The sequence below is a fragment of the Armigeres subalbatus genome, chromosome 1 (genome assembly GCF_024139115.2).
Source record: "Armigeres subalbatus isolate Guangzhou_Male chromosome 1, GZ_Asu_2, whole genome shotgun sequence".
In the NCBI taxonomy this organism is placed as follows: Eukaryota; Metazoa; Arthropoda; class Insecta; order Diptera; family Culicidae; genus Armigeres; species Armigeres subalbatus.
The window spans coordinates 156,088,756-156,102,142 of NC_085139.1; the positions used below are offsets into that span (position 1 = coordinate 156,088,756).

The 13,387-nt window shown below is 42.3% G+C and overlaps 1 protein-coding gene across 1 annotated transcript; it reads left to right on the top strand.

Annotated features, from left to right (window-relative positions):
- The first annotated feature begins 8,982 nt into the window (after nt 1–8,982).
- LOC134206653 (uncharacterized) lies at nt 8,983–11,415 on the top strand. Its single transcript, XM_062682380.1, has one exon. The coding sequence runs from the start codon at nt 8,983–8,985 to the stop codon at nt 11,413–11,415; it is 2,433 nt and encodes an 810-aa protein (XP_062538364.1).
- Nucleotides 11,416–13,387: the final 1,972 nt, after the last annotated feature.

The following is a 13,387-nucleotide window of genomic DNA, read 5'->3' on the forward strand; positions in this document are numbered from 1 at the left end:
TCTCCGTAATGGAGCGGTTATCGAAGAATAAACAAGTTGTGTGACCCCTTCTTGGCATATGTTTGTATTCCAAGTAGTTCTGGTTGTTGTCGTGGGCTCTAGGTAGTCTACGAACTTCATAGATTCAAGGTCGGTGGATCAACCTCCGTAATGGAGGGAGTTATTGGAGAATAAACATGTTTTGTGACCCCTTCTTGGCATATGTTTGTTTTTCATGTAGTTCTTGTTGTCGTGAGTTCCAGGTAGTTTACGAACTCCATATAGTCAAGGTCTTCGGAACAATCTCCGTAATGGAGGCGTTTATCGAAGAATAAAGAAGTTGCGTGACATCTTCTTGGTATATGTTTGTATTTCATGTAGTTCTTGTTGTTGTCGTGAGTTCCAGGTAGTCTACGAACACCATACAGTCAAGATCTACGGATCTATCTCCGTAATGGAGGCAGTTATCGAAGAATAAACAAGTTTCGTGACCCCTTCTTGGTATATGTGTGTATTCCAAGTAGTTCTTGTTGTTGTCGAGGACTACAGGTAGTCGACGAACTCCATAGATTCAAGGTCTGTGGATCAACCTCCGTAATGGAGGCAGTTATTGAATAATAAACAAGTTGTGTGACCGCTTCTTGGTATATGTTTGTATTCCATGTAGTTCTTGTTATTGTAGGCAGTTATTGAAGAACAACTGGGAGGGACGCAAGGTAGCGGTTTTCCTCCAATACCTTTTTCGAACTTAATCTATCACATGTTATGCATATGCATAATCGAGTTTCAGACATAGTATTTAATTTCCACTCCGGGTGGCTCAATACCCGGAACATAGGCAATTAACTTTGAATGTACTGAACTCGAAAGGCGATCTCTCTTCGCTTATGTGGTCGGGTTGGGATCTGACGACCAACTGGCACAATCTCACACAACCCTACTTCATCGAGCGCCGTTGGTGATGAAGTAAGTGTGTAGGAGCCAGATAATACTAAATACTCATCCTACGTGGTTGGCATTGTACAAAAACATATATGAGAGAGTTAGTTCTGAGAATGTATTGCGAGAGTTCGGCTACATGCCCGGTGCTGTGAATTTGGTTTCATCAGTACCCGCTAAGCTGCGGAGGACGACGGAGGTCCTTCGTAGCTTAGTAGGGAAACACCTGTCTAGCGTACTGGTTTCGTGGGATTAAACCTCACCGAAGTTCTGTAGATCAATCACCTTAATGGAGGCAGTTTTCGCAGAATAAACAAGTTCTGTGACTCCATCTTGGTATATGTTTGTATTCCAAGTAGTTCTTGTTGTTGTCTTGTGCTCCAAGTAGTCTATGAAATAGAGCCAAGGTCGATGAATCAACCTCCTTAATGGAGGCAGTTTTTTGAAAATAAGCAAGTTGTGAGACTCCTTCTTGGTATATGTTTGTATTTTAAGTAGTTATTTTCATTGTCGTGGGCTCCGTAATGAAGGCAAGGCAAAATACCTGAATGGAATCCGTATTTTTTTGTCGAAGAGACTTACAAACTTATTAACAGGTACTCATAAATGATTCATAATAAGCTACAAGCAGTGAAAGTTATTTCATGAAAATCTTTATTGTTTGCGGCAAATTGGGTCAAAAACGTGATAAAATCGAATTAGGCAAAATCAGGGGTAGACAAAATCTGGGAGTGATAAAATCGGGTCAACCTCATGTGAATGAATGTACGCATTCCTAGTACAGTAGCCGTTCTATAACTGCAAAATGTTTACTTTTCAGTTATCGAATGCCGTTCGATAACTGCAACGCACTCTAGACGTCAAACGGTTGTCAATCGACGTCAGATGCAATAAAAGTGCATCTAAATGTACAGCGCAATGCAGCTGTCATTGAGTCTGTCATCGGTTTGAAGTTTAGCGGTCCAATAACTGTAAAACTGTTGCAACTATCGAATTGCAGTTAAATGACTTGCAGTTATCGACCGTCTGTTGTAGTTTTTGTTTTTGCCATGGTACTAGGTAGTCTATGAACTCCATATAGGAATGATCTGCAGATCAACCTACGAACGGAAGGCTATTGGTATATGTTTGCATTTAAAGTAGTTCAAGTTGTTGTCATTAGCTCTGGGCAGTAATTGAAGAATAAACAAAATGTGAAACCTCATCTTGATATATTAGCATTCCAAGTAGTTATTGTTTTCATATAACTAATATGAAGTTGTCTATTCTTTGGAAATGCAAAATGTTTATTTATTTATTTCGTCAAGCATTGTAGACTACAAACACATTGTTTCACTTAAACACTATCTGTTTTAATCACTAGACAACTATTATGCAATACTATTCATTGTTTTCCTCACTAGCGTGTTAGACATTGATATGTCGATGACCTCACAATATTTATTATATATGTTCATCATAGAGTTGAGCGGTCCATTTTAGCATAGGATGTGCGTTGCAGATTTAGTTGAAATAAGTCACGATTTCTCAAGGAACGCGTAGGTGCATAAAAGTTCAAGCCTGACAGAAGGCTTTCTGCTTTTATCTGATGTGAGATTAAACCATTAACGAATGTTACACAACCAACTTCTCTTCTTTTCTTAAGTGTTTCGATATTAATTAGTAGGCACCGAGATTCATATGACGGAAGCGGAAGGGTTGACCAACCTAACTTTCTAAGAGCAAAAAGCAAAAACTGTTTTTGTACTGATTCGATTCGATTTGAGTGGACTTCTTGATAGGGTGACCAGACAATGCTACAGTATTCTAATATTGATCTGACGTAGGACACATAGAGTGTTTTTATCGTGTAAGGGTCATTGAAATGATAACTGAAACGTTTAATGAATCCAAGCATGTTATGTGCTTTATGAATAATGACGTTATAATGTTCTACAAAGGTCAACTTGGAGTCTAATAATAACCCTAAGTCTCTCACTTTTGTGCATCGTATAATTCGTTCCTGGCCTAGCTTACAGGTAATGTTTTGTAATATCTGCTTTCTAGTAAATGAAATTATGCTACATTTTTTCACGTTTATATCGAGAAGGTTTTTGAGCATCAGTTATAAAATCGTCAATTTCTTGTTGAAATACGGCTAAGTCAGCATCATCACAAATTTCCATGTACAATTTCATGTCATCGGCATAAATAAGGACCTTAAGGCGTTTTAATATGAGTGTTATATCATTAACAAAAAGAATGAACAATAATGGACCTAAGTGTGATCCTTGTGGTACACCAGAAGTAACTTTAATTGGCGAAGACAATTTATTATGGAAGCGCACTAACTGTGTTCTATCTCTAAGATATGATTCAATCCATCTAACCAAATATTCTGAAAACCTAATCGCTGAAGCTTAAAGAGTAATAAAGAGATGTCAACTCTATCGAAAGCCTTACTGAAATCCGTGTACAAAGTTTCAACAGAGTTACCTCTATCCATTGCAGCAAGTGAAAATGTCACGAAGTCTAAGAGATTAGTGGCAGTGGATCTGCCTTTAAAGAAACCATGTTGGCGATTTGTGATCAAGTGCTTAACCTGTTCAAAGAGTTTCATGTTCACAATAGATTCAAACAATTTCGGTATACATGATATAATTGCAATGCCCCGATAATTTTGTACGTCTGAGCGTTTGCCTGATTTGAAAATTGGAAGAAGATAAGATTTTTTCATAAATGTGGGAATACTCCATGAGCTAATGATTTATTAAAAAGCCAAAATAATGGTTTTACAAATGAAGTAGCTAATTGTTTTAGTAATAAAGGGGGAATTCCATCCGGTCCAGGACCCTTGGACGCATCTAATGCTTCTAATGCTGTTACAATTTCATGTACAGTAATACCGGATATTGAAATATCATTTGTCTGATCAGGTAAATAATGAAAATAATCACGATCATAAACAGCACCAAGAGGTTTGTAAGTGCTTTGGAAAAAATTCATGAAATAATTGCAAATTTCCTGGCTATCATGGCTAACCAATTCTTTAAATTTCATGCATGATGGAAAAGTATCCGATTTCTTTTCTCTTTGACAAAGTTAAAGAAGGTTTTAGGATCCTTTTTTATATTATTTTCTAAAATCCTATTATAATTTTCGTATGCTTCTGATATTTGATCGTCAAGCTCCTGCATATTTCAATATATTGTTTCAGATTATCAGAAGTTCGATTCTTCTCATATGTTTTATGAATTTTTGTTAACGACTTCTTAGATTTCTTATCTCACGAGTGAACCAGACCGGATTCTTAGAATTGTTGAAAACTTTTTGCGTTTCTTAGGTACTAGCTCATCTACTAACGCAAACAGTGTTTGATTAAAAATGTAGACTGCTGTTTATATCTAAGTTACTATTGAGTATTGTTTGCCACTCAACTGCGTCAAGTTCATTTCTCATTTTATCAAAGTCACAATTGTTGAAGTCATTCACCATTTCAAATGCACATTTATTCAAGCGAGTGCTGGCAGAATTTATTATTAATGAGTATTCAATTGCTGTGTGGTATTGTTCGTTTTTCCACAAAAGATGCTGGGCCTTATCAACATTGAAATCTTCCGTACAGTTAGTGAAGAGAAGATCTAAATGGACATTACGGTCGTTACTGACATGATTCACTTGATTTAATCCCAACTGACTAGATTTATCAAAAAGTGACTGTAAAGTTTCATTTTCACCAATGATAGGAAGTAGCAAAGACATATTATCTTCATCTGCAATAAATTCAATTGAGTTTTGATTAAAGTCACCGTATATGTGAATTCTATTTTCTGAATCCATGTCACTCATAACTTGTTCTGCTGTATTAAAAAACTTTTCATAAGATTGTTTCTTTGCAAATGAGGGAAGAAAAATAAACTGACACAAATATATGTGTCTCATGGCCAATCAAAACCTTTACCCAAACGTCGTCAAACTCTTTAAATTTTTCCGTTTCAATTAAGTCGGAATCAAATGCGGTATTTACAGCAATTAGTACAACCCAACCGGTTTTTTATCAGTTAAAATTAGGTCTCGATCACATCTAAAAACATTGTATTTATTACCGAACACTTCCTCATTTTTTATACTTTCTGTCCAACTAGTTTCAGTACCAATTATAATATTGTAAGCGCATGTACATACTTTATTGTGAATTTCATTAATTTTGCCAGCACCTCGCATGCGGTTAAAATTTTGACAGTATATTAAAATTTCATTAGGGACTTCGTGATCATTTTTACTTGCTACCACAGTCATGTCAGTGATTCTGTCATCGTCTGTTGAGTACGGCCCTGCCGTACATGCGCACCTTCTCATCCAATATGCACCATTTGCTCACACCAACGTACGTAGGTATATTTCGTACCTCACACCCGAGATCGTTGGATAGATGTCACAGGTTGGGGAGGTATTGTATAATTGAAAACATCACTCGTCAATAGAAACGTCTCGTGGCATTTAATGTTAGCTCGAACTAAAAAGTGAAATCTACTTAATCTATATATTCTACATCTTCGGTTGACTTACATAGCTCAAGTTAAAGGTAATAATAGTCTATTATGAATTAGTGCTAAATTGAAATTATTGAAAACTTTCTTCTCTTAAATAGTAAAAGTATACAGCTGAATTATCTCTAACCTTAAACCTACGATACACTAGACCTACATGCAAAGGTAATTAAAAATAGTTGAATAATATGTACAAGTACTCCACGATGTTGTTTAGTACGGATATTTAGTTACAGATATTAATGCATAAGCATCATCAGTAGGAATTCCGTAACCGCTTCAGCCTATTCGACGCACTGTGACTGTACCTATTCCGTGAACCCTGCATGGTGGAACTAAACGTAAGTGATAATTGGCCAAAATAACTTAATGAACTGAAACTAATTGTAAAAGTAACTATCTTGGACCTAACTATACGTATATTGTAAAATGTTACAGGAATATAATAATACTCTGATCAATGAACGTAATACCCATTCATTCGGTTGTTCTCTTTGGTGTTATTATATCGGAAATCATCTCGTGCAATTAGTTGGCAAGGCCAACATTTTATTATATTCGTTTAATTTAATAACGAATCTAATCGGTCGCATACGGTCATGTCGAACAAAGCTCGGTCAAATAAAGGCAGTAATGCCGGCGGTAGTGAAAGTGGTGCAATTGGTGGTGTTAGAGTGGTGGTCACCGACGAAACGGTAGAACCGGAGGCTTCATTTCCTGGACGTTCGTGCCGAATATGCCGCGGAGAAGACAACGAGGAGATGGTAAGATGTGACAAGTGCCTTAAGTGGTCGCATTTTGTCTGCGTTGGAGTGACTCAAGCCATCGAAAGTGAACCGTGGAGCTGTGAAAACTGTATGAATCTGGTTCAAGCGCCTGAAAAGCAACCGAATCCAAGCGACGGCGGTAACTCCCGCGGTGGAGCCAAGAAGAAACAGTGCGTTGCAGTAGAAGGTGACCCTTCCATCCAGCCAAGTGACCTGCTGACCCCGAAGTCGTCGAATCCAGCCAAGACAGGACAACAGGAGCACAAGAAGGACGGAAAAAAGAAATCGTTGAAAGGGAAAGGCCAGGAGTACAAACAAGTCCATCAAGACCAACAGCAGTTGCCAGGAGGAGTAGAGAAGCCTGTGAATGTTATCGTCAATACAGGCATGCAGAAGGACCGCGAGCGAATACTGGTGAAGCCACCAGGAAAGGCGAATTCGGTGTTATCGCACAATAGTCGAGCGTCTAATAGTTCACTCGCCAAGCTGAAGCTACAGAAGCTGGAAGAAGAACGGGCTCTGAACGAGAAACGTCTGGAGCAGGAGCGTGCTTACCTAGAAGAAAAGTACGAACTACTGGAGCAGATCGCTAGCGAACGCGGATCGGATGCGAATAGTGAAGTGGACATAACGGAAGGATGGCTTCCTCAAGCGCAATCCAGTAACCACTCACAATTAGCAGCTGAGCCCATCGCTGATCACCAATCCTTTCATCTCACCGTTAATCCCCCTCGTTCAATTCCGGACCTCGTTCATCGCAACGTTGATCTACCGCAACTCATCTCTAATCTCTCCGTCAACCAAGGTTACCGCCATCCCAGTGAAAGCAACAACGAACTACGTGGCATTCATCGTGGCATCCCGCATCAAATCAACCGCCTACCGGAGCGCGAGGAAGACAACTGCTTGCTAACCAAGAAACAGTTAGCGGCGCGCCAAGCAATTTCCAAGGATCTGCCCCAGTTTTCCGGCAATCCTGAAGATTGGCCTCTTTTCATAGCGACGTTCAACAATACAACGACCATGTGCGGATACACGAACGATGAAAACATTTTTCGGTTGCAGAGGAGTCTGCGGGGACGAGCCTTCGAAGCCGTGAAAAGCCGATTGGTACACCCTTCCAACGTTCCCGGCGTGCTAAGGACTCTAAGAATGATGTTTGGACAGCCAGAAGCTATTGTTCACACGCTTATTGAGAAAATTCACTCCCTGCCGGCCATTAGAGAAGAAAGACTGGAGACACTAGTAGACTTTGCCGTAAACGTGGAAAACTTTTGTGCGACCGTGGACGCCTGCGGACTGGATGAATACTTGTACAACAAAACCCTTCTTGCATCAGCTTGTTGGCAAGTTACCTCCAACAATCAAGCTGAATTGGGCACAGTACAGGGTTTCCCTAACCGGAGTAAACTTAGCAGCTTTCAGTACCTGGATTTACTCTCTCGCGGAGGCCGCTAGCACAGTGACTATCGAGCATCTCAAATCCCAGACCGGTGCGAAGTGACAGAAGCGGAATAAAGAAAGGAATGCATTCGTAAACGCACACGTCGTTAGCAATTCGTCATCATCGTTGACAGCTAATGACCCTAGCGGAAAGGTTTCACTCCTAGTGAGCAGTGCCTCGTTTGTGCAGGAACCTGCAGAACAATTGAAAAATGCAAGCGCTTCCTGGAACTTGGTCAGGATTCACGTTGGGCTATAATACGAGAGTTTGCACTATGTCGCCGTTGTCTCTGCCGTCACCATGGCGTATGCCGAGCCAAATTATGCGGTAAGAATGGATGTCAGTTCAAGCACCATGCTTTGCTGCACAACGACCAACATCGCGTGCGTCAGAGATGCCCTTACCTCGTGCAATAGCGCCTCCGATAGTCGACAGCTCACAACCCCCCAGTACAGGAACCAATTGTACAGCTTACGGTTGCCACACGCATCAAGCCAAGTCAAGCGATATATTGTTCCGCTACCTACCAGTAGTGCTGCGTGGGAAAAGCAGTTCGATTCGTACTCATGCATTTCTCGACGACGGCTCCGATTTGACGTTGCTCGACGAAGAGTTAGCCGATGAATTAGAACTGGGAGGCGCAGTTAAATCACTGTGTCTGCATTGGACCGGTGGTGCGCAGCGCCAAGAAGTTAAGTCAAGAGTTATCGAGTTGGAGATAGCCGGCGTACAACAAGGATCCAAGAGTTTCACCATCAGTGGCGTGCGTACAGTAAATGAGCTTCTACTTCCGTATCAGACGATGAGCATTGAGGAGTTATCATCGTTGTACCCACACCTGAAAGGACTTCCGGTCGATTCATACTTCAACGTTCGACCACGGATTCTAATCGGGCTAAAGAACCAACATCTCAGCCTTGCCCTCAAATGCCGCGAAGGCAAGCCCAACGACCCTATTGCTATTAAGACGCGGCTAGGCTGGACGGTGTGTGGAGGAGGCATTTCAGAAGCTGCAACCAGCCCAGTGCACTCCGTCTACCACATCGGTTCCTGTGAGGAATATCACAAAGCAGATGAGGATCTACATCAGGTTGTCAAAGAATACTTTGCTATCGATAGCCTAGGAATCATGAAAACAAATGATGCAATCCTCTCCGTCGACGATCAACGAGCGCGATCTCTTCTCCAATCGCAAACCAAGTTTACAGGCGAACGCTACGAAACCGGGTTACTGTGGCGTTTCGATACAATTGAGCTGCCGGATAGCAAAGCAATAGCTCCACGGCGGTTCCTAAGTCTCGATAAAAGCACGTAGAAAGATGAAATGATTGCTCAAACCTTGTGGAAGAAAATGGCCGACTATCTGAATAATGGCTACATACGGAAGCTATCCGATGAAGAGTTGCGTCAATCATTCCCACGTCTTTGGTATCTTCCAGTATTCCCAGTGTCAAATCCAAATAAGCCAGCAAAAGTAAGAATCGTGAGGGACACGGCTGCCAAAGCATTCGGAACATCGCTGAATTCTGTTCTGCTGAAAGGTTCAGATCATCTATCTTCCTTGTTTACTATATTCATCCGTTTCCGTGAGCATCACATAGCCCTAACAGGTGACATACGTGAAATGTTTCACCAAGTGTTGATTCGCAGTGAAGACCAACAATGTCAGCGGTTCTACTGGAGAGACGAGAGCGGAACGATAGCAATATACGTCATGTGCGTCATGACATTCGGTGCTTGCTGCTCCCCTAGTAGCGCCCATTATGTAATGACCTCGAATGCAAAACGCTTTACCCAGGATTATCCCGCAGCCGTAGAGGTTATTAAGAAGCAACACTACGTAGATGATATGTTGGTGAGTGTGGAAACGGAAGAGCAAGCCATCAATCTCGCCCAGGACGTCAAGTTTGTGCACTCGCAGGGTGGGTTTGAAATCCGTAACTGGACCAGCAATTCGCAACGTGTCCTAAAAACTCTACGTGGAAGTAACGTCGAGGAAAAGAACCTAAACCTTTGTTTAGAAATGGAGACTGAAAAGGTTTTGGGAATGTGGTGGAGTACAGCTGATGATGCATTCACCTTTAAAATCAACTGGAACCGCTACGATCGAGACCTGTGGCGAGGAAGCATCCACCCTACAAAACGAGAGGTTCTCCGGGTCCTAATGACGATCTTCGACCCGCTTGGACTCATCGCGCCGCTCCTTATGTTCTTGAAGATTTTGCTGCAGGAAATCTGGCGTAGTGGTATTCAGTGGGACGAAAAGATCGACAACAATACCTTTGCTAAGTGGCGAAGCTGGTTGCAAATCTTGCCTCAGGTTGAACAGGTACAAATACCTCGGTGCTTTCTCTCTCGATCTGAATACGGGTATAATAATGCACAATTGCACACATTCGTTGATTCGAGCGAAAACGGTATGGCTGCAGCGTGCTACCTACGCATCATACAAAATGAATCAGTTCAATGTTGTTTGATCGCCGCCAAAACAAGAGTCGCTCCCTTAAAATATCTATCGATTCCTCGGCTCGAGCTCATGGCTGCAGTTATTGGTACAAGACTTTCCCAGGCGGTCCTTAATTCTCTGTCTTTCACTGTAACCAAGCGGATCTATCATACAGATTCCAGAGATGTAATTTGCTGGATAAACTCGGATCATCGGCGGTATACTCCATTTGTCGCCTGCCGAGTCAGCGAGATTCTGGAAACAACAAATCAAAACCAATGGCGTTGGGTTCCGACAAAGATGAACGTCGCTGACGACGGCACGAAATGGGAGAAGCTCCCAGACATGACCCCTGAATCCAGATGGTTCAACGGTCCGGACTTTCTACGGAAACGAGAAGAAACTTGGCCGTGTCAACTTGCAAAAGGTAGCACGACAGATACCGAACTGCGACCCTGTGTGCTAACCCACTTTACCGTGTCAGATCCAGTAATCAACGTCTCCAGCTGGAAACGAATGACCAAAATAGCTGCATTTATTTATCGCTTCGCAACAAACTGTCGCCTGAAGATTGACAAAATCCCAATCCGTTGCGGACCATTGTCCACGGACGAAACGCAGGCTGCTGAACGCTACTTGATATGCCAAGCCCAACGAGAGGCTTACCCGGACGAGATAGCTGCATTACATAAAGCGGCAAACATTCCCAAGAATAGTTCACTGTTTAAGCTGACCCCATGGATAGACAACCAAGGATTGATGAGGATGCGCGGAAGAATTAGTGCCTGTGCTTCGGCCATCGAAGAGGCCAAGAACCCGATAATCCTACCACGTGACCACCACACCACCAAACTTATTATTGCCCACTATCATAATAAATATAACCACCAAAATCACGAGACCGCTATCAATGAATTACGACAAAGATATTCCATACCTCGACTACGAGCGACCTATGCAAAGGTACGTCATGACTGTCAACAGTGCAAGAATCTCCGTGCTGCTCCACAGCCACCTATAATGGCCGATCTTCCTCCAGAGCGACTCGACGCCTTCGCTCGACCATTCACCCATATTGGTGTTGATTATTTCGGACCGATGGAAGTCGTTGTAGGCCGCCGAGTAGAGAAACGTTGGGGAATGCTGGTGACATGTTTGACTACTCGTGCAATCCACATAGAAGTGGTACACACATTAAGTACCGACTCATGCATCATGAGTCTTCGAAGCTGTGTGGCACGCCGAGGTACGCCTAAAACGATTTATAGTGACCGAGGAACCTGTTTCATCGGTGCGAGTCGCGAGATATGAGAGAAACAGCGGCGGTATTGAACCATGAAAAATTGATGAAGGAGTTCAGCGAGACAACCTGGAAGTTCATCCCTCCAGTTTCCCCACATATGGGCGGTAGCTGGGAGCGCCTGGTCGGTATAGTTAAGCGAAATCTTCTGGCAATCCGCCCTCCACACAAACCGAACGATGAGGTGCTACGCAGTCTGTTGACCGAGGTTGAGCATACCGTCAACTCTCGACCACTGACACACGTTCCGGTCGACGACGAATCCGCACCCGCTCTCACCCCAAATCACTTCCTTTTGGGGTCATCAGACGGTACTAAGCCATTTTGCGACCTCGACGACAGTGTGGCCGCACTACGAAGAACCTGGCGAATGTCTCAGCAGCTGGCCAACAAGTTTTGGAAACGCTGGCTCACCGACTACTTGCCAGAGATCACCCGACGAACACGATGGTACGAGAACACAAAGCCGATCACAATTGGCGACATAGTGATCATCGTCGATCCGAAATTTCCCCGTAATTGCTGGCCCAAGGGTAAGGTAATCGGAACCAGCGTTAATCAGAAGGACAACCAGATCAGATCAGCAACCGTACGAACTGCCAATGGAGTTTTCGAGCGTCCGGTAGCCAAGCTGGCTGTACTGGATGTACGGCGCGAAGAACTGTAAGCCGACCAGAGGATCGTCGTACCTGGGAGTGTTGAGTACGGCCCTGCCGTACATGCGCACCTTCTCATCCAATATGCACCATTTGCTCACACCAACGTACGTAGGTATATTTCGTACCTCACGCCCGAGATCGTTGGATAGATGTCACAGGTTGGGGAGGTATTGTACAATTAAAACATCACTCGTCAATAGAAACGTCTCGGGGCATTTAATGTTAGCTCGAACTAAAAAGTGAAATCTACTTAATCTATATATTCTACATCTTCGGTTGACTTACATAGCTCAAGTTAAAGGTAATAATAGTCTATTATGAATTAGTGCTAAATTGAAATTATTGAAAACTTTCTTCTCTTAAATAGTAAAAGTATACAGCTGAATTATCTCTAACCTTAAACCTACGATACACTAGACCTACATGCAAAGGTAATTAAAAATAGTTGAATAATATGTACAAGTACTCCACGATGTTGTTTAGTACGGATATTTAGTTACAGATATTAATGCATAAGCATCATCAGTAGGAATTCCGTAACCGCCTAGCCTATTCGACACACTGTGACTGTACCTATTCCGTGAACCCTGCATGGTGGAACTAAACGTAAGTGATAATTGGCCAAAATAACTTAATGAACTGAAACTAATTGTAAAAGTAACTATCTTGGACCTAACTATACGTATATTGTAAAATGTTACAGGAATATAATAATACTCTGATCAATGAACGTAATACCCATTCATTCGGTTGTTCTCTTTGGTGTTATTATATCGGAAATCATCTCGTGCAATTAGTTGGCAAGGCCAACATCGTCACTTATGCTATGAATATTACATTTAATACATGTAGATTCAATACCTTCCTCTAAGGAGTTCGTCAATTCTGGCAAAAACACTGGCAAGCACAGGTCCCAACCAAGCGCATTGGTGATTGATTAGGAGTATTGGATGTCGTTGGACGGTCAGAAGCAGGATACGGGTTCAGAATTTCTCCTCTCTGGAATGCAATTGGTCGATACAGTGTTGGAGGCGGATGTGAAAAACGTTCCTTAGCAGCTGCAAGTAACTCTCTGTCCATCGGTAGGTTAAAAGAATGGTTATCGTCATCACGAAGGGCGAAGTGGCTTCGTTGTGTTGTCATTTTATTATTACTGGTTCTAATAAAATGAGGCACTCTGATGTGTGGACTTGGTGTCGTAAATTTATTAGTTTTATTACGATCATTCTTGCCATCATTCTTAAATTGCTCAGCATAACGTCGTTGACACCTCTTTTTGTTTGCCTTAGCTTTCTCAGATAATCGTTGCTGGTTCAGTCGACGA